At 34.2% G+C, this 23,745-nt stretch overlaps 1 protein-coding gene across 3 annotated transcripts in view; it reads right to left on the bottom strand.

Annotated features, from left to right (window-relative positions):
• The window catches only part of CFAP47 (cilia and flagella associated protein 47), a 278,312-nt gene that overhangs the window by 150,679 nt on the left and 103,888 nt on the right, over positions 1–23,745 (bottom strand). For all 3 annotated transcript variants that reach the window (XM_032680035.1, XM_032680036.1, XM_032680037.1), the window contains exons 42-45: positions 23,583–23,728; positions 17,474–17,582; positions 16,347–16,573; positions 10,503–10,668 (exon numbers count right to left, since the gene is read on the bottom strand). In XM_032680035.1, the coding sequence (XP_032535926.1) occupies positions 10,503–10,668; positions 16,347–16,573; positions 17,474–17,582; positions 23,583–23,728 (648 nt within the window). The remainder of the gene's footprint in view (positions 1–10,502; positions 10,669–16,346; positions 16,574–17,473; positions 17,583–23,582; positions 23,729–23,745) is intronic.

The raw sequence follows: 23,745 nt of genomic DNA, 5'->3' as shown, positions 1-23,745 counted from the left end.
TCTTTCCTAAGGAGAAAGGAAGGTACATGAGGAACCCCAGTGACTGGCCATAAAAAGAGCTCCCCACTCCCAAGAGTCTCCAAGAAACCAGAAACACCATATGGAGACTGCAGCTGTAAAAACTTCACTGTATGTATACTGTATGTATATGTAACAAAGACTGTTTGTCTTCACTGTTTTCCAAAGTTAGAAACCAATTCCTAAAGTTGGAAAAGAGAACGAGGTAAGTCAGATACAATATAATGACACAAGAGAACCTTACAAATAAAACTCCAAACAATTCACTTCTCTCTGAGGTGGAACACCTGACAAATTCTTGTGGAATTTTCCATTTTCTCCCTTATTTGGCTTATTTTGTGATGATATGTCTTCATTTGCAATGCTGCTATTTCTATTCCACAAAGTGGTGCTCACTGATGTATTCAGGTTTCACCTCAGAAAATGAACTCCCAGCTGAAGTTTTCTTGTGACCTTATGTCATCACTGCTTCAGTTTTTCCACAAAAATATCTGAAGTTCAACAGACAAATTGTACAGACTGACATTAATCTTTCAACATTACTAGACTATCAGAAAGACTATAAATTGCACCTCAGGTTTAACCCTCTCTGAAATAATTAAAGACAAGATTAATGGCCTGGTAGTTTTTTTAATTATTACTATTTTTTTCCATTTTATCATTAGGTTATTATCCCTACAGGCTATCCCACAAAAGTGACCTTTTTCATTCCTCAGTTCATTAGTATAGTCCTGTTTATAAGAAGTATTTTAGGATGTTGAAACAAAATATTTACTTAAAATTTAAACTACACATTTTAAATACTTGTATTTCAAGATAAAGCAGATATTTAAACATGTATTTGAAGAAACATGATTCAGCATACTGGAAATTCCAAAATATTTCTGTATGAGTTTTACTTTCTTGCAATAAATGAAAATTCTAATTACTAATAATTAGGGTTATCTTTCCCTGAGTTGGACCCATATTTGAAATGAACACTTTCAAACAGAAATGTTTCCTATAGAAAAATTTAAAAACAAAACCCGTGACAAATACATTTCATATTTACAGTATTTAGTTTGGCATTACTTTGCTAAGAGTATTGTTTCTTATACATTTAAAAATACACTGAAGAAAAGGTCAGTTGAACAACTGAAATATTATGCTCAATTACAATGAATGAAAAGGAAAGCAAACAAATAGGTGATGTTTATTTAGCATGATAAGTATTTTCTACATTAAGATATGGTTTCTGAAGTGAGACAGGACCTCCAAATTGAAATTATTACAGAAATCACTTGTCTTTGAATTATTGGTGAAGGTCACTTTTTTTCCCTGCAAAACATTTTTCATGCTAATTTTAAATACCATAAACTGGGCTTAAAATTGTCTCAGCAAAGCATGTTTTCTTCTTCCTAAGACTTATAAGATACTCAACAAAGATTAATCAAGGAATACATTTAAAGATTTAATGATAATAAATCATTGGGTCAAAACTTGCCTAACGATTTCTGAGACAAAAATTAGTAACAGTAAGCAATGGGTAACATTTATGTTGTTTCTATGTAAGAGGAAGCAGAGCCTGCAAGCATTTCTTCACAGTGAAAAGTCAGGTAGAACAACACAGGGTTTTGTTACAGTGATACACAGGATATTTACTGTTTGACAGGGAGATGTTCCATATGAAATCAGCCAACCATTTTATTTTATAGAATTATGTCAGAAAAACACCTATGGGAAACATTTACTCAATCATATTGGGTTTGTTTGTGAGGCAGTTGTCAAAACAGGGGTATTTGAATAAAACAAAACTTTTAGTGTGAATAGCACACATTCCTGGAAAGCTAAATTATAGCACGTAGATATTGGTCATGTTCTCTGGTAACTGCCATTTATTTGTGTCATTTACTTATTGCAAAAGACAATCTGATCATCATCTGGAATTAACAGTCCATGCCTTGTGGTTCTTTAAAACCTTATAACTCCTCATTTTAGGTCTGCCTGACCTGAGTTCAAAGTTAGTCCCCTAACTGCATTAGCCAACAAACAGTACCTCTCAAAGAAAAGTAACGACAGTTGTTGTGACATTAAAATGTAAGAAAAAACATATTCTCCAAGTTTGTAATAAAACCACTTTGTAGAGTGTTTGCTGTTTAGTCCTATTGCAAATTGTGGGAGGAGGGCATGAGTAAGAATAGAAATGCTACTCTTCCATACAACACTCTGTTGATAAAATTTCTGAAGGTAGGAAAGTATGGGCCTTCAGCAGTTGTCAACTAATTGCACATTATAATAGCTTTTGTTTAACAATGATGATTCTATCTTTTTAGAAGTTCAAAGCTAAATTTCTCAGTGAACTTATCTCAGCCCCTGACACCATGTATGTGTCACAAATAAATGGTTAAATTAACCTGAGAACTGAATTTTCAGGTATGGACTCTTAGAAGGTTAAATAAGCAACCATTCTGACTTCTGTTTATATATCAGATCTTCAAATGAGCTCATCTGAATTAAATCACTCTATTCAGTAGTCCTGAAAAAGCAACCACTGTTTAATATACCTTAATGAATGCTGATAGGTTTTACAATTTCTTCTATCACTGTGTATGTTTATTTGCTGATTTGCTTTCACTTTATCTGAATACAACAGATTTGTAAAAGTTTCGAAAAAACCTACTGTTTAAAGGTTCTTTTTTCACTTAAATACAATATATCATTACACATCTAAACAAACAGTTAAATACACTTTATCAACCAGAAAAGGAAGATCTACTGGGGAAAAAAAAAAAGAACGAACACAGGTTTTCCTTAATTGATTTAAAACTGCAAATGGGAGAGAGTTTTTTCAGTGCCTTGTCATGAGCACTCAGCAGTCATGTTTGTGTGTCACATTCAGAAGCCAGTGAGGAGCTGCGTGTCACTACAACAAAGTAGAACAAAGAGATTCTTGAGGACTGGTTGTTTAGTAATCATTGCCCCCTAATATTTCTGAAGAATACTCACAGGCACTTTAGAAACAAGCAGTCACTATACCGATGGGCAACTGGAATGCTGCCAAGTAAAAAGTTTTTGCTTAATACAACTTCAGAAATATTGTAATGCTTAGGTGCTTTCTTAAGTCATCTGATGAATAGCCTCTACTGAAAAGGATTAGCCAAATTATAAAGAATTACATTGAGGAAATAATTCAAAGACTCTCAATCTAAAATCACAACGAAGTCAGAGCTAAGTTCTCTCTAGGATTTACACACAAAATTTACAAAAAAAATCAAAACTGATTCTTTGTGACCTGAAAGAAGTGGCTGAGAGATCTTTAAAAAATAAGCAACAGAGAGGAGAAGACAGAAGACTAAACAAAATTTCCTACAAAGAGAAGAGCTCAAAACTATTAAAAGACTGCACTAAATGCATAAGGAAGTATTACATGGAGAGAGAATCAAAGACCAAGTCTCTTATATCACTCACTGCAAAATAGTAAATTAATGTAAAATTAGTAATGAAGGCTTTATAACAAAAAGATATAACAAGAGCTAAGTAGAGACTTCTGTGGTGTGGTTCCTTTGTTTTTGCAATCTAGAATTCTCTGAGGAAATAAGTTTTCTTTTTTAAAAAAAGAGAAAAAAGTAAACCAGTAGTTGTTTTCACAGAAGAAACCAAGAAAAGTTAAAAATATCTGAATCAATTAACTGTAGGACCAATTATCTAGAAAGTAGAAAATATTTAACAATTCTTGATAGTTCCATAGAGAAAGCTTTTTCATAATTCACTAAGGAGGAAAGGAAAGAAAAAAAAAAAGGAAAATTAATTAAAATAGAGAGCTCTTTTTGGACATTCTTTGCAAGTATAACAGCAGGGAGCCAACACTGTTAAATACTGTAGTAAGAGGCAACAGAACTCTAATATTAGCTTTTGATATGGAATCTAAATTAGATAGCAAGGTGGAACAATGTTTATTCATTGAGAATGCATTGTGAGTTTTTATTTCTTCCTGGACAAGTTTAATGTAAAACAGTACAACCTAGCCATCAAAAAAAATATGTTTTTAATTCTGTTTTCACGCCTAGGTTTTATGTTATTTTTATAAACTAAGAAAATAAACCATATGGCATGGTAAAAAGCATTCTCAGTGCATGCTTGCCTTAGAAAAGTTCATCAACATACATGATAATAAAATGCAGTAAGTGTATATCAGGACATGCTTGCTTAGGTGCATATCCCTTTGAAAATTAAAATGGATAAAAAAATCTCATAGAACTGCATAATTTTTTTCATTACTGATGGAATATATTTGTATATTTATCATTACGTGACAACAGCCATTGGTATTTATTTTTGCAAGGCATAAAATAAAGTATTGATATGCTGGTACCAACATGCTGCTGAAATGCTTTTGAACAGCAATTATTATCAATCATTTACTCCCATATATTTTCTTTCCTTTAAAATGCTTCTATCCAAGGGTATTGCTATCAGGTTTCTGCTGATAGTACAAGTGGTAATCTAAAGTCCTTTGAAGACAGAAGATTGCAAACAAAAAAAAGTCTGAAAAAAAGAAAATCAGATAAATAGGAAGCTGTTCTTATAAAGTACTCAGATGCTGTGGTAGCCATGAACTGTCACATGCAATTATGTGCGTTGCTCTGTCTCGGGAATTTCTACAGGTTCTTTTTTCCATTACTGAGAGCCATCCCCAGTGTCACCATACTATATATTTTAAGGGCACAGACTATTCCAGAAAATTCATTAATTTCTGAACTCTAAGATACATACTTATTTAACACCAGATGACGTATTACTGGATGTTTATCTTAACCCTACAATTTCATCAAATAATTGTTATATTAAGCCCTAACCTGACAGTTGGAGCAAAAGTGTGTACCTTAGGAAAGCTTCCACTTTCTCTTTTAAAAGACTGAGTGGTAAAAAGATTGTTGCTTCTATTGAGTTTGTGTCAGTATTTAAAAAACCTCAAATTCACATAATTTTACAGGTATCACAAATTGTTTCATTACAAGTCTCTGTCTTATGTAGAAAGTGCTATGCTTTCTGCAAAGAGCATTTCACAGTCTTTACAGTCAGATATATTTTCCCTTTTTAAATACTTACAGGTAACCTGAGCAGGACCTCTTTCCCTCAGAGATCACTGCGAGATCAAGGTATTCAATCTTTCAAGACCTTGAAATAATTACTATAGAACTTGGCTGAACTCTCCCTCATTTGCAGCCTTTCCTTCTGGATGTGATGTTTCCATAATATGCTGCCTTTCATAAAATAGTAATAACACTTTTCAATACCTGCACTTTATTTTTCCAGTTAGGCATTCATGGAGCCTTGTTTTTCAAAATTTTTTTGAAAAATCCCTTAATAAAAGAGCAAGGGGGTTGAAGTCAGAAAAACACAGAGGGGGAAGTAAGGCTGACAGCTTTAGTTCACACTGTGAGAGAGGTGTTCTGCTGCTTTGCAGATTTTTCTAATATTATGGGAGACATCACTTTTCAAAGCAAAGCTCTCCCTCCCCTTCCAACCTATGCTTTTTCATTTTTGACATATAACAATACTCAGCATAAAATCCATGTTTTTCAAATAAACTCCACCGCCCAGTAAATTGCTCTGCTTAGTTAAAACTTAGTTAAAGCTGATCTTTCGTTACCTGCTGAAAAAAACATATAGTATTGACTTTTGTATTGGTTTTCAAAGTTCTACCCCAAACTGCATAGCAATTTCTTTCTTTCCCAACCATAGCAGGTATTGTGTTGTTGCACAGGATCAGCAAATATACAGCAGATAAAATGTTTATAAAATCTATTCAACAAAGATAATATAATAGCTCTGACTTACCAAACATTCTCCTTACTTGCAGGAAGAGCATACTCACTTATACAGATACGGTTTTGTAAAATAAGACTGCATGGCAGGAAATCTTGACACTGACACTCATGCAAGCAGATGTCAGTCCACTGATAAAAATCTAAATCACATATGAACATCCTGACTCCAAAAGGCTTCATTTTTCAAGTAAGTTTGAAGCCTTTCCTGTCTATTCACATCTTCTTCTTCTAGGTAGACTCCAGATTTCACTAAATCTTCTGAATCTCAATTCTGACCAGAGAATGAGGCAAAGGATACTTTGATACGGTTTCTGAGGATTACCATCCTTCTTCACCACAGCAATAAATCTATTCACAACAATATAAAACAGGTCTTCCCAGTTTTATTTCACAATACAAAAAAACTCTGCAGTAAATATAACTATTCTCCACCGAATTCATTATTGCAGTACAAAAGAAATGCATGCAGTATAATATTTAAATCCCTCTCACTTTTTGCAAGACCAAAACAACTTTCTGCTAATACATATATATGGTAGAAACAGCTATTCAATAGATACAGCTGGAATGAAAACTATTAAGATAAAGACATACATTATCATTTTTCAGAAACACATTTTGAAATAGAATCATACTCTAAATAAATTCTTTGTATGTAGGAACAGTAAAAAGGAATGCTGCCACTTAATACTTTTTAATCCCACTTGTGCCTCACTACCTGAATGATTAAGACAACCAAATTTAATTCAATTTTTATTACAGCCAGTTATATACAGCCAGTTAAATCATAGAACTGAACTCTGAAAGTTAACATAAGGAGCTAGAATAAAACCTGAAAATGTAAACAGTAAAATGAAAGGATAACTTTTTTTGTTGTTGCTGTTATTGGACAGAGACTGCAATTTTGCTTTAAAAGATTAAGACTTTATTCATAAAAATAAAGCAACCCTAAGATGCAGGAAAATTTTTGCAGCCCATAGACCATGGAATACTAGGAAGAAACAACAGAATTGCTGGTAATGCTTTTTTAAAGAACAGACTTAAGCCCATAGGAAATTGCTTTAGAAACACAAATAAATAAATAAATAAATAAATAAATAAATAAATAAATTCAAAAAACATTGAGTTGATTAATCCCACTGCTGAGCAAGTATATGAGATAATGTTTAGAAATCATAGAAAGAAGGAGATAAGGTTGTCCACAGGTCATGAAAAAATATGAATCCAAATTTTAAAACGCTGCACGTAATTATAAAAAAAATATTAGAAATTGTTACTAACACAAAAAGTTCACAACAATACACTATGGGCAAATGTTTTTATTTAGCTATCTGAAAACACTGAAAAGTATCATTCTAACAGTAAGAATGATACATGCCTAATAATAATTTAAAATTTAATTCTTGATTTTTAGTTCTTCTGCACTTTATTTATTGAAAAGTAGGACAATGAAATCATAACATCATATATATCTAACTTTAGCCTACAATTTAGTCTACAAAAGAAAAATACTGAGACCAGATCAACACGTCTCTCCCAGGTGACAAGCAACAGGACCAAGGAAAATGGCCTCAGGTTGTGCCAGGGGAGGTTTAGACTAGATATTACAAAAAAATTCTTCACTGAAAGGCATTGAAATAGGCTTCCCAGGGAAGTGGGGGAATCACCATACCTGGAAGAGTTCAAGAAACATGTAGACGTGTTGCTTAGGGACATGGTTTAGTGGTGAACATGGTGGTGCTGGGTTAACAGTCAGACTCGATGATCTCAGAGGTCTTTTCCAACCTTAATGACTCTGACTCCTTGGGTCACATAACACTAACACACTGCAGGGGCTGTGCTTGAATTGCTCGGCAGACACACAGAATTCAAAGTGATCACGAGGTTGCCCTTGCTCTAAGTTTTCTGTTTGAGCACTGGAACATTTTTGTGGTTTGCCTTTTTCAAATTCTTTCAGAATTTCCATAAACTCACAGGCACGAGTGAGTTCACTTCTGTACTAGCTCTTTGCCAATACTGTGTACTGACTCAAGATCATCTACCCCGTCCTTATGCCTCTAATTTATCTGTAGATCTCATTGGCCATTTGAGCATTAAGAAAGAGCTCTCACTGAGATAAAAATTTTGCCTGACTGTCAGTCCTTTTCACTAACAATTGCTTTCCAAAACCATCCTCTCCCCTGGTTTAGGATGCAGACTCTTCCACATATACTACTACATGTTTGGTTGCACTAAAATTCATAGTTTATAACTATATAACAGTTCCAACTAACTGTTCTCATCAAATCTGTGCCATTGCTAACTCAACAAAGTCTTTACATAATCTTTCAAATTATTAAAATGTAGTTTATATTTATTTATTGTTCCTAAGGACTCCCTTTCCAATGACTCTCCAGTAATGAACTAACAGCACTTGCTAAATCTTTTAAATCTGGCCAATGTATTATTTTAGATCCATACAAATATTCTGATTGATTTGGGTTTTGATCAAGATATCACATTGGAAGTAAGGTAAACATATTGTACTCCTTTTATCTATTTGATCTGCAATACTGCCAAAAATGTAATAAGGTTTTTTAACAAGATCTATTCTACAAGAAAATGTTTAAAGTGGCATTGATTTTTACCTTCTAATTCCCTTTTGGCAGAGTTCTTAAAATATTGGTTACACACTTCCTGCTACTGCAGTCTAAGAAATTCTGATACAAAGATTGATTTTAGTTAGCTTGCTTTCACATTTGTTTTTCTTCATAAATCTAAGCACTCTTTCAGATATTTGTATAATATCCTTTGATGGATCAAGAAGCAGCATGAACTAAGAGCAAAATAACTAATTCGTTACTGTAATGTAGTTTATTTATGACATTTTTGTAATTAATATTCTAATTTTTTCAGATATATTCATTCACATTTCAACTTCTGGAATAATTTGAGAAATTGCTAAGCAGCAGTGACCTACCAGCTGATCACCTTTGCTCTGAGATCATGGTGGAGATCTTGTTATGTCATCAGATCTGTGTGTGTAGATTTTCCTCTCTCCCCTCCAGTTGGTATTCCCCTCTTTGTCAGTGCAATCCAAAGAATCTCTTACACTCAGAGTCATTATGACTTTTACTTAGTTCACCTCTACTTTAATTGCTACAAACACACACATTTATTTTTTAAGTTGGCAACAAAAGAATTTCAACTGGGATTTAAATATTTTGTCACACATTAAATGTTTCAGCCTTCAATCAGTGTTACATCTATTCTATGGTTTCTACTGACTGCTTGTCCTGTAATCACTCACCAGTCTTGCTTCTAGTACTGCAATAACTATTGCTGCCATCTTCCAAAAAACACACCCTAAATGTATTATAGCACAGATACTGTAATTGAATTAGAATGTACCTGTAACAAATAGACTTGTCTGAACAAAAAAACCAAAGAAATTCTTCATTATTATTATTCCAGAAAGAAACAAAACCCACAAGGTATACATGAAGCATGAAAACAAACACACACCATGAAAGTACAACTGATGCCAGTGACATTTGGAGAAGTGAATTGTGGAAACCTGCAGAAGGACCCTATTGATGAAGAAAAGAACAGATGGAACAAAACTATGGGTGGACTATCTATAATTCAAGTCTTTATTAGATCCACTAAGAAAACTACTACTGTAAGTAGCAAAACCAAAGATTATTTGTGTTGTTTTCCGTTACCTGTGGGACATTACATTAGTCATAATATAAACAGAAATTTTATCATGGGACCATTTAGTTGGAAAAGACCTCTAAGATCACTGAGTCCAACTGTTAAACCCACCACTAAACCAGGTCCTTGAGTGCCAGATCTCCACATCTTTTAAATACCATCAGGGTACCCACCACTTCCCTGGACAACCTGTTCCAATGCTGCTTTTGGTGAAGAAATTTTTTCTAATATCTGACCTAAACTTCCACTGTTGCAACTTGAGGCCATTTCCTCTTTTCCTGTCACTTGTTACCTGGGAGAAGAGATTGACTCCCACTTGGCTACAACCTCATTTTAGGTAGTTGTAGGGAGTGATAAGCTCCACCCTGAGACTCCTTTTCTCCAGGAGACAATCCCAGCTCCCTCAGGCACTCAAGTTGTTGTTTGGGTTTTGTTTTTGGTTTTTGTTTTTTGGTTTTTTTTACAAAATGCAACCTAAAGTGCTTTATAGTTTTAAATAAAGCATTAAAAAAAAAATCCACTAGCAAAGCAGGGAACAAAATGAAAGCCAAGCAAAAAAAAAAAGAAAAAGAAAACAATTAAGATTTCAGTATGAAATTTAAGATACTAGAAAAATTAGAGATGACAGAGAGTGACCAAAGCTGACAAGACCACTCTTGAAGCCTAAGGCACAGCTCTTCATTGATGAGGGCCAGGGAGAAATTCAGGATCTGCCACATAAACAGAAGACATTAACTCTCTTTTCAAGCAAGTCTCCTGTACTTCTGTGCCTTTGAGAAAACCAAGAGCAAGCAGAAAGCACTGGTTTGAGTTCATATATAGATCTTGGGTAATGACAATAAAGACAAAGTTGAGGATTTGATCAACAGAAAAAGGAGAGAAAGATCATTTTCTGGATCTATTTAGAAAAGCCTTAAAAATAAAATTATTGTGGCAAAAGAATCGAACCAAATTCTTCATCTTTGAGACTATTCTTACCTGTTTTCTGAGATGAAGAGTCTTTTGCTTCCAAATTAACTCTGGTTGATGGCAATACTGGAATAGAGAACTTATGAGGAACTTCAAAAAATTCTTTCATGCTCACTTCTACACTGTAATCCACGTACTTTGTGGGGTATTTACGAGGTTTCAGAAGGGCACATTTCTGCAAGTGAAGGAATAATGTATCCATATGGACAATCATCTCATAATATTTTCAGGTTAAGAAATGCAAAATTATAATTCTAAAATTGAATTGGTAATTAAGCAAGTTAGCGATTTTTGAGGGATCCTTCCAAATAAAAGCTGTCTTACATTTTTTAAGACATCATGCATCTGACACATTTGTTTAAGAAAAATACATTTTGAAATTTACAGTAAAGCCACATCCTCCTCAGAAACCAATCTACTAGCCTTTATAGGTATTCAGGGGAGCAGTTGTAGAAAGATGTTTCTTCTCTTACTTAATAAAGTTTCTGAGTAATAAAAAGAACAAAAAAGAAAAATAATTTTGATATTTGGCAAGGGATACCTATTAGCTGAATTAACTTTGACATTTTAATGTTGACAATATATTTTAGAAATTAAGGCATTTAGAATTAATTTTAGGGACAGCTAAACTCCTCCTCTTGGTAAAAAGCATTGCTAATCAAGAGCATGAAACATATTAGTAAAGGATTAGCACAGTATATTAAGGCAAGGTCAATATAAGCATATGAACCTCTTAATGAACTAAATTTGACTTCTGTAGGATACCACGACAAAATGTAATGATTTAATACACTACTTGCTCAAAATTGCTATTTTCAATCCAATAACACAGTATAATTGCAATACTCAAGAGTAACTGTAAGTTGAACAAATTTCAAACCTGAAACTAGTCACGTATTTTTTACAGACAAGTCTGAATTCATGACTGTTGAGAATTATCTTGAAGCAAGTGTAGGGAGGAGATAAATACAGAAATATTAAGGGTTTGGTAAGAAAACTGGTTTATTATCAAAATCTATTGCTTTAAAACAATGCCAAGACAGCAAGCATCATAGTATATATTTCAGTGGGCTAAGGAACAAAAATCCACTGTGGGAATATAAAAGTACAATTTAAAAGGTAAGGTGATTATTCTTCAAGATTACTACTAAGGGTAATATGGTCAAATTACTGTTCAAATCAACAAGCCTGGTGTTCTCCTTTTGGTTCGTGGTGGGTTTCTTTGTTTTTATTTTCTGTTTTAATTCAAAACTCTCATTCCCTTGCTGGTTTTAGAAAGCAGACTTACACTCTGCCATTGCTTTGTTTTGACCATTACTCTATTCCTTCAAAGTGTCAATAAGGTGTTAAAGTACCTACAGACTTGGGGAACCTGCTAAGCTTTAGTTGCAAATACACTTTTTTTGGCACAAATAAATATGGAAATAGATAATTATTCAAGATTCTTGTTTGATGAAGACCAAAAATTGTCATGTGAGTTCAAAATCTGAACTGACTATTTACTAATTTTTATCATACAAGACTGAGAGTTGACAGAAATTGCTCTCTCTCTCACATACAAAATTAATAAAAAAAATCAATAAGGGCAAATAATTCACTGGTTGGTTGGTATATTAATAGCAAGTTCCACTTCTCTCTGATAGGACTGAAATACCAGTGGGAAAAAGAGATTTCATTATCACTTGTAATGGGAAGTTCCCAACCAAAAGAACGACACATATTTACCGGTTTAAATTTGACTTGATCTTCTGCATAATCAAATATAAATTCATACCTACACATGATTTTGGCAATTAGATTATTTTCCAACACTGAAATAAAAATCCAAAATGCTCACATAGTTTTGGTAAATTTTAATTGACAAAAATAATTTTAAGATGACCTTTGGTGGAACACTCAACACATTTAAATTATAATTATCTTGAAGAGATATTATTTTTAAAAATCCCTGAAATACTTCAAGATCCTTGTTCATGCTACCTCATTTTTAAAGATAAGTTAGGAAAAAAGCCAGTTGGTTAGTATTATAGTCTATGAACATTTCAAATATTTCCTAGCTATGAACATTTTAAATATTTCCTGGCAAAAGTAAAGGATGTAAATATTTTTAATGAGAGACCTAGGGGAAAAAGAAAATCCTGCAAGCACACAGAAGACTAAATTCTGTTGTCTCATAGGATAACATTTCCAAGAGAAAATGTCTCTCATTTTTTAATATTTTTCAGGGCAGTGAGAGTTAAATTCAGATCTAAGGCTGCTCTGTTACAAACAGATTCCAGGTACTTCTACTTCATCAGTGTGATGGTTTGTGATATTCCAAATGTGGAAGTGTTATTACCATTTAAGAACAGAATTTGCATTCAGTTCCCAGGATTAATTACTTTTTAAGAATAATTTTTCTAAAAGGGAATGGAGGGTATATCAGAATTAAACCATCAGAATTAAACCTGGTATTTTTCAAAGACCTATTGATTTTCCAAGGTATTTTCTTTGCACTTTCTAATGCAAAGGATGGCAGATACTGTTACAGAGCACTGAGGCACCTTTCGCTTTCCTTGCATGTTACTGTTTTCCAAATCCTAATTTAGCCCCATTTCTTCCTTACAGGAATTAACTTCTAAAACTGTTCCCCATGAACGAAGAATCTTATTATCTGTCTCTCAGAATCCCCGTGATTAATCGTGTTTGCCATATCCCTTAATCCCATATCAAGAGATAAGTGATGTAATATAAAAGACATTGGTCCCAATTGTAAATTCAACGAATTGAAATCTGACCACAGATCCCTTCCTGAAAAGTTCATTCCCACTCAAGTGTATCTAATGTAACTTTTTAATTACAGTATCTTCTCTGCTGAAGGACACCACGATTCTTTCTCAAAAAACCCCCATAAAAATTGTTTAAACTGAGCATACAACTTTTCCATAATCATACTGAAAACCACAAAAAATCCTCCTTGATTCCTGGAGGACTGTGAAGAGCACAAACTTTGAAGATCACACCCAGATAGGAGTAGGATGAGACTTTGCCACATCAGTTAAACAGCAGAAGCCACAAGTCTACAAGGCCTGTGCTCATTTTTCATTGATCAAAATCAAAACTCATCAACATCACTGTGGTGTACTAAGACAAAAATACTCCACGTTGCTCAGTCACATGGACAGCAGGACAGAAACAAAATGCACAATGTCCTAACAGATGGAATATGGTAAATCTGGTGTCCACACTCAGATGAGCCATGCATTCCGATGGAAACAAATGGATCCTAAGGAAATACTTTTTACAGCTTAACAATGAGGCTACAACTGGACACAGTGGGAAGGGTAAGCTTTACTTCTGGGGTTCCTGTAGAACAGGACTTTTTTTTTCCTTTCCTATCATAATGTCTAATTATACAAGGAGCTTATGGCATCTCTGCTAGCAACTGCATCTAGTTTGTGCCTCTTTATGTAGATTCAAGAAAAAAAAGGAAAACCAAGGCATGTTATTTTGAACTTCACTGACTGCAGTATCCTTCTTCTCACAATCCCAAGTGAAAGAATTCTCCTTAATGTTATTTCCTTCTTTATTTTATTCACTTCCCTCTATTTACCACAATTAGCAACTTCAGTCTAAACAAGTTATGTTCTTCTTCCACATTCTCTTACCTTTCTTTCCAGATACTCTTTTCCTTCTCTAGTTATCTATGTTGACTGAAACTTCCTACCTACATCTTTCTCTTATTAATCATTAACACAAAGCCTGTTCTGTGAATAATTTGTAATTATTCACAACAATGTCAGACCCAACCTTAACAACGGCTGAGTTCCATCCTACATTACCTTTACTACTACCTAAAAGTGTTTTAGTAGGAATTAATTAACGAAATAGTCAGGAAGCAAGACAGTTACACAGTTGTATGGGAAAAATATAAAAAAATCCTTATAAGTTTTAATAAATTCTATTCATTAAAACAAGCAAAATAGATCTTTGTTTCTTACAGCAAGGAAAAGAAATAGTAAAAACATAATACAAAACCAGGTACAACTTTCACCTGGGTGTATGGATGTGTCAAGTAAAAAATTACAGCAGTTGTTACTGATTACGCACATCCAGTTTGACTCCAAAAACATAACCTACCTTTATTACTATTTTCTATGTGATTTAAGTAAGCATGACTAAAATGTACAGTTTAAAAAGAATGAAAAGCACACAATTATTTAGTTATTTATTCTTCAATTTGACAGGTAAAAAATTGACCAAGTAGTACTAATGTAAGGGTATTTTCCCTTCTGTCCACCTCTTGCCTAACAGAATTATACCTGCAGGAAGAGTGTAGAAACAGGGAATATGAATCAAAAAGAGAGTAACAGATTTCCAGATAGTCTAGATTTATCTCTAACCTACAATATATGCCCCAAAGGACCTCATAATTCATTGAAACACAGAAGCTGTAGATGGGCTTGTTTTTCTTTAACAGGGGGATGTGAGGGGAGAATTTAGACAACTTAAACCCATCCTTCAGCTCCAAATTTGATTGTGGAACACCAGCCCCCCCCCCAAAGGTTTCCTCAGTTAATGCCACCAGAATTTCTATGCTGTTCCTTTTAAAGTGACAGTAAGTAAAAATTTATGACAAAAAGTTATTAAGAAAAAGTTTCATAATTTAGTCTGCACAGTGGTTTACCACACTGAGATATTTTTACTGTGTAAACTATTTTTTCTGTCAGTATATAGCAGAACTTCTCAATTTTATCCCTCCTAAGGGAGTATAAGATTTTCTGTACATGGAGGAAAATACTTATTTCTGTATATTAGTTTCACTTTTCACATGATAATTTATTCAGTGTTAATATTCACCATTATATATTTTGTGCTATAATTAATCTAATCATCTACCAGTCTTCTTTGATACATGTGATTTCAGAATTTATATTACATCTTAGCATACCTAGAGGTACAAAGAGTGCTCCTATTATGTTCTGTCATGATTTCATCCACAGCCTCAGAGCAGTTAGACCTTTCATCAAGTGTTTTCTAAGTGACTGTGCTATTAAGTGACTTCAATTATGAAAAGTCAATAAAATGTTACCAGAGCAGTGGATTAGCTATAATCCCAAAGGAAACTATTTGAGTCTAAGTTACATGATTACCATTCTTGTCCCACTACAAACACACCAAAGATTAAAGTTACTGGGTAATTTTTCTTCATTTAATTTGTTTTATATTACTTTTTAAACTTATCTCTAAACAAAAGGAATAAATTTATTAACATGAAATCACCAGGGAATATTTTTTTCCTTTAAGTGCTGGGAACCATATTTGGGGAACTGTCTAACTGGAAAACTGGAATAACACTGCCACTCAGCAATCTGTTTGAGGCCAGGTAACATCAGGTTCATAAGGCAATTTAAAACCTTGATTACAATACAACAAAAGTCTGTCCTGCCCCTTTATTTATTCTCAAAGTCTATTGTGAAAAAAAAAGAAAAGCCCTTTAAGAATTTTCATTTCTCAGAAAATATGCATAACTAAGGATACTAATACAAATATCTATTTGATAGAATATGAAAGCTTTTTTTAATGACTAGTTATTTTTCAAAAGCTAATGGAAGTAAAATGTTAGTGCTCTTCTTAACTGCAGCCAAGTTTTCTTTAAGGAGGCAATTTTTAATAGCTTGGAGCGACAAAGCATCTTCAGAATGAACACGTAAAATACTGCAGTGTCTGAGGGAAACTGGGATTAGTAACTGTCAGATTACAGATGTGTGAAAAACCCCACAACTTCACACTATTTCCTGAAACATAAAAAAGAAAAAAAAAGTCCTACAAATCAGGAACAACTAAATAATTGCAGTAACACATATTTCTCACCTCTACTTTGGACAGCCCTAACAGAGCAGTTGCAACTCGAACACTGCTACTCTGCAGAGTCCCAGTCATCAATCTTCTCTCATGTTCAACAGCTGACATCTGCTGTTGTGCAGCCACAGCCAGAGCCCTCTCTCTTGACTCATTGATCAATGGAATCCTCAGATTTTCTTCAAGAATCTGACCAAGACTACATTTCAAATATAAAACTGGCTGTGATGCACTTGGATCTGTTAAAAACAAACAAAACAATAACAAAAAAGGTAAAACAAAACCACGCACGACATTTGTCAGTGCTAGTGGAACTGATTAGAGCATTTAAAATTTCTAATCCCTAGAGAAAAGTCAGAATACAAAATTCCTTCAATGTTTATTTCCATGCTATTAATCTAGCACATGCCATTTACTGCTTATAATATTACAATACTTCTTTCTTTATCAACATAATTGGGACATAATAATTAACACAGACTGAAATCCAACCCAAAAGTTGCTTTTGATAGGTAATAAAAAAATCCCAGATTTTAGTGATACTATTATGACTAATAAAAGTTTACGAAAGTCTTTCTGCTATCTACACAACACAGTCACATTTCTACCCCTCTAGGTGATGCTACAACCTTCTCAAAGAAACCACTGGAAATTATTTCAAACAACATCTACACTGTTTCTGAAATAGGACTGACAGGAGTTTACCACTGGTTGTTTGAAGACAAAAGTCTTGGATTTTCTGTCAAATCACATCACTGCATACAAAACTCATGTGTTCTAAAACTACAAAAATTCTAGGTAAAGATGGCTTGTCCTGATTCATCTGTCTAACAACCTATATCCTGAAGAAGAAAGCAGACAAATTACGGAAAAATAATGATGTAGACTATGCTGAAAACAATCCAAGAAAGTTGAAAATCACCAACAACCAGCTGATGCTCTGAAGAGAACGGACTGGAAAACATTAAAGGAAATATCCCATAGTTACATTATAATATATTTTTTACACTTCACTATAAAAATCTGCTTTTATCTCATGCGTTTAACTAATTTTAACAAAAATCTATGGAAACAAAAGAATATTTATAAAAAAATAATTATTTGCTCTATGGTACTCTTCTCCCTTCTAGTCACTGTACCTTCTAATTTACTGGTAGCATGCAAAACATTTGGACTATCCATTGCAGGCAATTCTGAAGGCAAAGGTATATCACCTGTTCCCTCTATCAGGTATACAAATTCTCCAATCTGAAACACAAGAGTACACACATACACACAATTCAGAAAGGAACTCATGCACAACAGAAGGCAAAATATTAAAAGTAAAAGCAAAGATATCCTAGTAACAACTAAAATCTGACTTGTGAAATAATTTACATATTCAGGAGACCTGTTTTTTAAAACTATGTCTAAATAAAAGAAAGTGATCATTTCAAGCCATACCATCATAATAAAGTACCTTTAATAGAGAATATTAAATCTGAAAAGTCAAGAAATTTCAACGAGCTGAATCCTTTTCAGTTCCTCATATAGTTTAATTGAATGAGGGCAATCTGACCCATAAATACAGCAAAAAAAAGTGAATTTTAATTATGTGCTATAGCTACATATAACTTAAACATATTCATGAGCTACCTTCACTGCTCTTCACTACTTAGAACTTTTTAAAAAAAGTTTACAATAATAATTTTGAGCTAAAAACATTCCTCTAGAAAGTAAAACAAAAAAAAAAAAAGCAGAAGTCAAGGTAGGTGAGCGTTATGTTCAAATTCTCCATTAAAAAGAAATAAATTTAACAAATCTTAATTATTTCATCAAAAATAATGGAAAACCTATAGAAGCTTGAAAGTAAATAAAACCATGACCTAGAACAAGGAAATACAGTAATTTTTCATAGAGAAAAAGATAAATTAATTAGCATACAAATAGCACTTTGAATTATAGATGAAATGAAAAAATTAGGGTGCAAATAAAAGACAGACAAGTATTTTTTAGAAAAATAAAACTTAATGAAAGTACTTCAAAATAAAAAGTTCACAATCAGAATATCCCAAACTAAAAAGATATCTAAGTTAGGTATCTCTATATGTATCTGAACTAGGCAGGAGATTTAACATATATAACTATTGTTTTGATAACTTTATCTTGTTTACCACAAACTTTTCATAGAAAATTTTTACTTCTACTGATTGCAACATAAAGGATCAAATGCCTCTGTGACAACTGATACAATTTGCACAGAAGATCATCTCTTTATTTCCATAAGCCATATCCTCTAAAACTCTGCCCTAAATATGCATATTCTGTCTTCATTCCAGATACAAAGGAAATAATTTAAAGTATCTAGCACATCTGTCAACAGTGCAATGTTTTCATTTTAGTATTTCTCAACTACGTAAGAAAACCTTGCTTTTCCTTCTTTCTTATTTGTAATTTTATTTGATATTTATGTTAAGGTTGAAAACACTGCAATTATATTTCCAACCTAGCAGAAGGAAAGCTACTCAACTTTGATGGCATTTTTTCCCCTTCCTTGATTCAAGAGTTCACAAGTTCCTTCCTTGAGAAGGATTAAAGAGATCTACAGCAAAATTGGATTCCCACACACAAACTAATAGCCACTCCTGGGAACCAATTTAAACAGGAATTATTCCTGTTTGGCACAGTGATTTGGCTCCATAAGGACCGTTAACAAGCTCTGAGCACATACAACTAATTTCATGAAGGTGCTGGTTGCTGGGATGCCATTCTACTCTCAATTACTTTTCTTGGCATTGTGGACATCAATATGCTTACAGGTAGGAACAAACTTCCCTAATTTCCCTTTTTCCTTTGAAGAATTCTTGCTTTTTGATCTCCATAGAATGCAAATCCTGTTTTCCTTTTGCTGATTTTTTTTCTTAATGCTTTAGAACAGACAGGGTACTTCACTGTGCTTTGAGAGTTTAGCTAGTATAGCCGTGGTTTTAATGCTTTATATTTCCATTTTCCATCAGCTGCAAGCAGGAAAGCATCAACATTATGTAGGGTATACTCTTAATGAAAATAGTTAATAAAATAGCTGTTGAACTACCATTAGCTATTTACACAATCCCTTTGCTAACTGATATTTCAAAAGAATGTATAGTTACCAGGAATTTGCAGCTGCCCATCCAAGCCAGTAATTAAAAGCAACAGATAGTAAAGTGTTTTCTCGAGAAACGATTTTATTTCATATTAGACATTTAGCTGCGAAAGTCTGGACTGGCTCTCTTAAACTATGATTTAATATATTGTTATCAATGAAATTCCAGGCTTTTCACACTTAAATTAGCTCCCAGAAACAAAGATATAGGAAAAAAAACATTCAGTTATGTTAACCAATATATAATGTCTTCTATGAAAAGATCTGTGCTAAAAATCTGAAGACTGTCAGTTTCAGTGTTCCTTAAACTACGAAATACTGAAACAAATCCTTGAGAAATGTTAAAAATGGTTCGTGCTGTCATTTTAAACCTTAGAAAAGTTAACACAAAGATAATTTCAAAACAACTTAAGCAAAATACTTGAGTAGGCCAAAAAACTTGGGTCCGTGTATATTCTTACTGTTATTACACATGTATAGTTGATGCGACCACGGACAGAATTCCAAGTCAGATTCAAGTCTAGTGATTTAAACTTCAGTATCTTCTTAACTGATTTTAAGGAAGGAGCAGTCTTACTCTGATTACTATTTTGGTCTATTTGTCAAAAATGATAAGAAATATAGGTAACAAGAAACCACAGAAATGCTAAATTAAATTATTTATTAGATTTTATATATAGCACAAGTCCATACTTGAATGATGCACGCCTCATCATTGTATAAAGTCATTTGATTGTCATACAGCATGGTACCTGCACTTCTTTGTCAATTACATAATGGTAAGACTGGAAATATTGCAGCCATATACACAATATTTAAGCAAGCCAATTTTTTTCCCGTGCCACTATTGTACAGATCTAAAATCACCTTAGCTATCTTGCAGTTTCATCTTTCTCTAGGAGATTTAATACAATTACTTACAAATTATACAATTATGTGGATGGACTTAATTTTCCTGAAGTTCTACATATCAAAATGTTTGCACTTTCAGCAGCCTTTAAACACATCTACTCAGCTAAGCTGAAAGGACAAGGTGTTCCAGAAACAGTTACCAACAGTCAACAGCAGCTTCTCTGGGGCATTAATGCTTCCTAACATGAAAAGGTCAACTAGATCTTTGTTAAGAACAATGACTAGTACCTACATGTCTAAATTTAGGTGTTCTTACATCACCACTGGAGACAACACTGGGGCTGACAGAAATGTTTTTTTTTCCCTTTCCACCTGAAGTATAACTGTCCTACATCTCTGACCACATCTCTCAGATTAACTTTTCTTCAAATAACATCTCAATTTCCCTTCTCTTCACTATATTATTTAGTTTCCAGGCTCTGTGTAGCCATGAGCCTCCTCTTCTCAGCAGGAGTATATACTTCTTCTTCTAATAAATAAACAACAAACAGGGAAAATGCCAGTAGCAGACATTTAAAGGAAGACTATAAAATCCCAGCAAGTAAAGGGAGATTATTCTCAGATTTGCTGCCAGACACCAGTAGGCTGAGGTTTTTCTTGTCTAGAGACTGTGTCTAGATATTTCACAGAATAAAACTGATGGACCTAACATTCCTTTAAAAGAAACTTTTACATCCTTCTGATTACACTTGTTTCTGTCTTTTTTCCCCTATCTCCATTATATTGTTTGCTGGGGTGGCTCAAACTGCACACAATACTCAAAAATTGTATATTATAGCTCTTTAGAAAGTTATACTGAGGTTTCACATGTTGATGTGTATTCCTTTCCTTATAATTTCTCCTTTTGAATGAAGCTGAGTACTGAATTGATTTTGCATTGCACCATCCACAAAGACTGCTATCCTCTGGTAGTAACATTAATACATCCTCCTTGTGGGTGATTCCTGCTGTTAATAAGGCAGGAGCTCATTATCTCACTGTAGACTTTGACAGAAAATCCCTCCTCTATCTCTGTTCATTTTCCAAAAACTCAAGAGAACTGTACACTCCTTAAGACTTCCAGTCATATGGTTTGCTTTCTTTAAAAAACGACCAGTATTTTCAAATAATGAACAGGATCAGAAAGACAGGCTGAGGCATCATTGCATTAGTCTTATTTTCCTTTACGAACAAGATAAAAAAATTAAGTTGGCCAGGTGGCAAAGCCAAAGTCCTGTTTAAACAATTAAAAAACCCCACCAAACAGACAAACATTAGACAGTAGCAGAAGTTCCTTGTTTTATGATAGTGGGAAATGTGGAAGCTGAGAACACGCAGGAGAAAAAGAATAAGTTATTTAGTTTTGAATGTATTGTTACAAATCATGAAAATGTAGCAGAGAGAATGGCAGAAGCATGTAATTGCACAGAGGGAAAGCTGAAACAGAGGTAGTATTATGACAGCAAGAAATGGAATGCAAGGCTTGAGATCAGCCACACATAAACAAAGATTAGAAAAACAACAGGGTTCTGAAAAGCATTGACAGCTAGAGAGGAAACACAGTAGACAGGTTAAAGAGGTGAAAAGATGGACTAATGACACAGAAATAATGTTTCAACCACAGAGAATAAAGGATTACAAGAACATCAAAGAAGGTGGATTGCAAGATTTTAAATTCTAAAATTTAATCAAAACCAGATTTTGGTAATCTGATGAAATCAGTTCCAATTAAGTATATATGGCTAAACCCGGACTACATGAGTCAAGAGAAACCAAAAGGTTGTGGAGTCAGTATTCATGTGCTGTCTGTTCAAAAGTTTTACCTGCATTGGTGCAAGAACTGAATGGAACCTGGATTGACAGAAAAATTTAAAAAGAGATAGAGCAAGGAAAATGATTATTCTACTTTGACAGCATACCTGAGATACAGTGACAAATAAAGGGAGAAGTACAGAACAGTAAAGACTTCATACTTTCCCTGCCTATGTATTATTCTTTCTCCCACATCAAGACAAATTATGTAAATTCCTTTTTCTTTTTCTGAAGTTCAGTTACCTATAAAAGCCACCAAAATAACATTCCTTGCAGTATTACTTTTATTTGTAATGATTTTACAGTGAAAATTTGCTTGCAGCATTTCATATAACTCCAATTATGTGGAGATAAAAGGGCAGTAATCTTTGGTTTAAATATCTTAGCTGAAATCTGTAATCTTATGTTCATCTCTGAACAACTTCTTAAGCCACTTTTTCCTTCATGAGTTATAGGAATAATGTATTTTCACCAAAAAAAAAAAGAAAGAAAACAGAAAAGAGTTTCATTTCCAAACGTCAGCACATAAATCATGTCTTTATAATTGCACGTGCATGCAAAAGCATTACCTTAAAATATGTACATAACTAATTTGTATCTTCATAGAATCACAGAATATCCTGAGTATGAAGGGACCCACAAGGATTATCAAAGTCCAACTCCTGGCTCTGCACAGAACATCCCCACGAGTCACATCATGTGCCTGAGAGCATTGTCCAAATGCTTCTTGACCTTTGTCAGGCTTTGGTGCTGTGACCCCTGCCCCGGGAGCCTGTTCCAGTGCCCAACCGCCCTCTCGGTGAAAAAGTCTTTTTCTAATATTCAACCTAAACCTCCCCTGACACAACTTCAGGCCAATCCCTCGGGTCCTGTCACTGCCCCCCCCAGAGAAGAGGTCAGTACCTGCCCCCCCCAGAGAAGAGGTCAGTACCTGCCCCCCTTTCTCCTCCCACAAGGAAGTTGTAACTGCAGTGAGGCCTCAGTCTCCTCTTCTCCAGGCTGAACAGACCTAGTGCCCTCAGCCGCTTCCTATATGGCTTCCCCTCGAGGCCCTTCACCATCCTTATTGCCCTCCTTTGGACACTCTCTAATAGCTTAATATCTTTCTTATATTGCAGTGCCCAAAACTACCACAATATTTGAGGTGAGGCTGCCCCAGTGCAGAGCAGAGCGGGACAATCCCCTTCCTTGCCTGGCTGGGCATGCTTTGCCTGATGCCCTCCAGGACACAGTTGGACCTCCTGAGTGCCAGAGCACTGCTGACTCATAGTCAACTTGTCATCAACCAGGACCCCCAGTTTCCTTTCCATGACATTGCTCTTATTCACCTTACTCACACATATTTGGCAAACATGACCTGATTCTTACCTGAATAAGCTGTCACATGATTAACACTCTCAGGACACACGTTCTACTCTTACCTGTTCATTAACCAGAAGGACATTGCAGTAACGTTTTCCCTGACTAAAGGGAAGGAAGTGAATATCTAAGCTTGCAGAACTTTTTCCTTTCAAGAACAGTTTTTCCATCGGACTGAAGAACTCAGGCAGGAGGCCGCATTGGGCAGCTGTTAAAATAAGTTTA

Source organism: Chiroxiphia lanceolata, chromosome 2, assembly GCF_009829145.1.
Source record: "Chiroxiphia lanceolata isolate bChiLan1 chromosome 2, bChiLan1.pri, whole genome shotgun sequence".
Lineage (NCBI taxonomy): Eukaryota > Metazoa > Chordata > Aves > Passeriformes > Pipridae > Chiroxiphia > Chiroxiphia lanceolata.
Note: the sequence above shows the minus strand (reverse complement) of the source record. Positions and strands in the feature narration are given on the sequence as shown.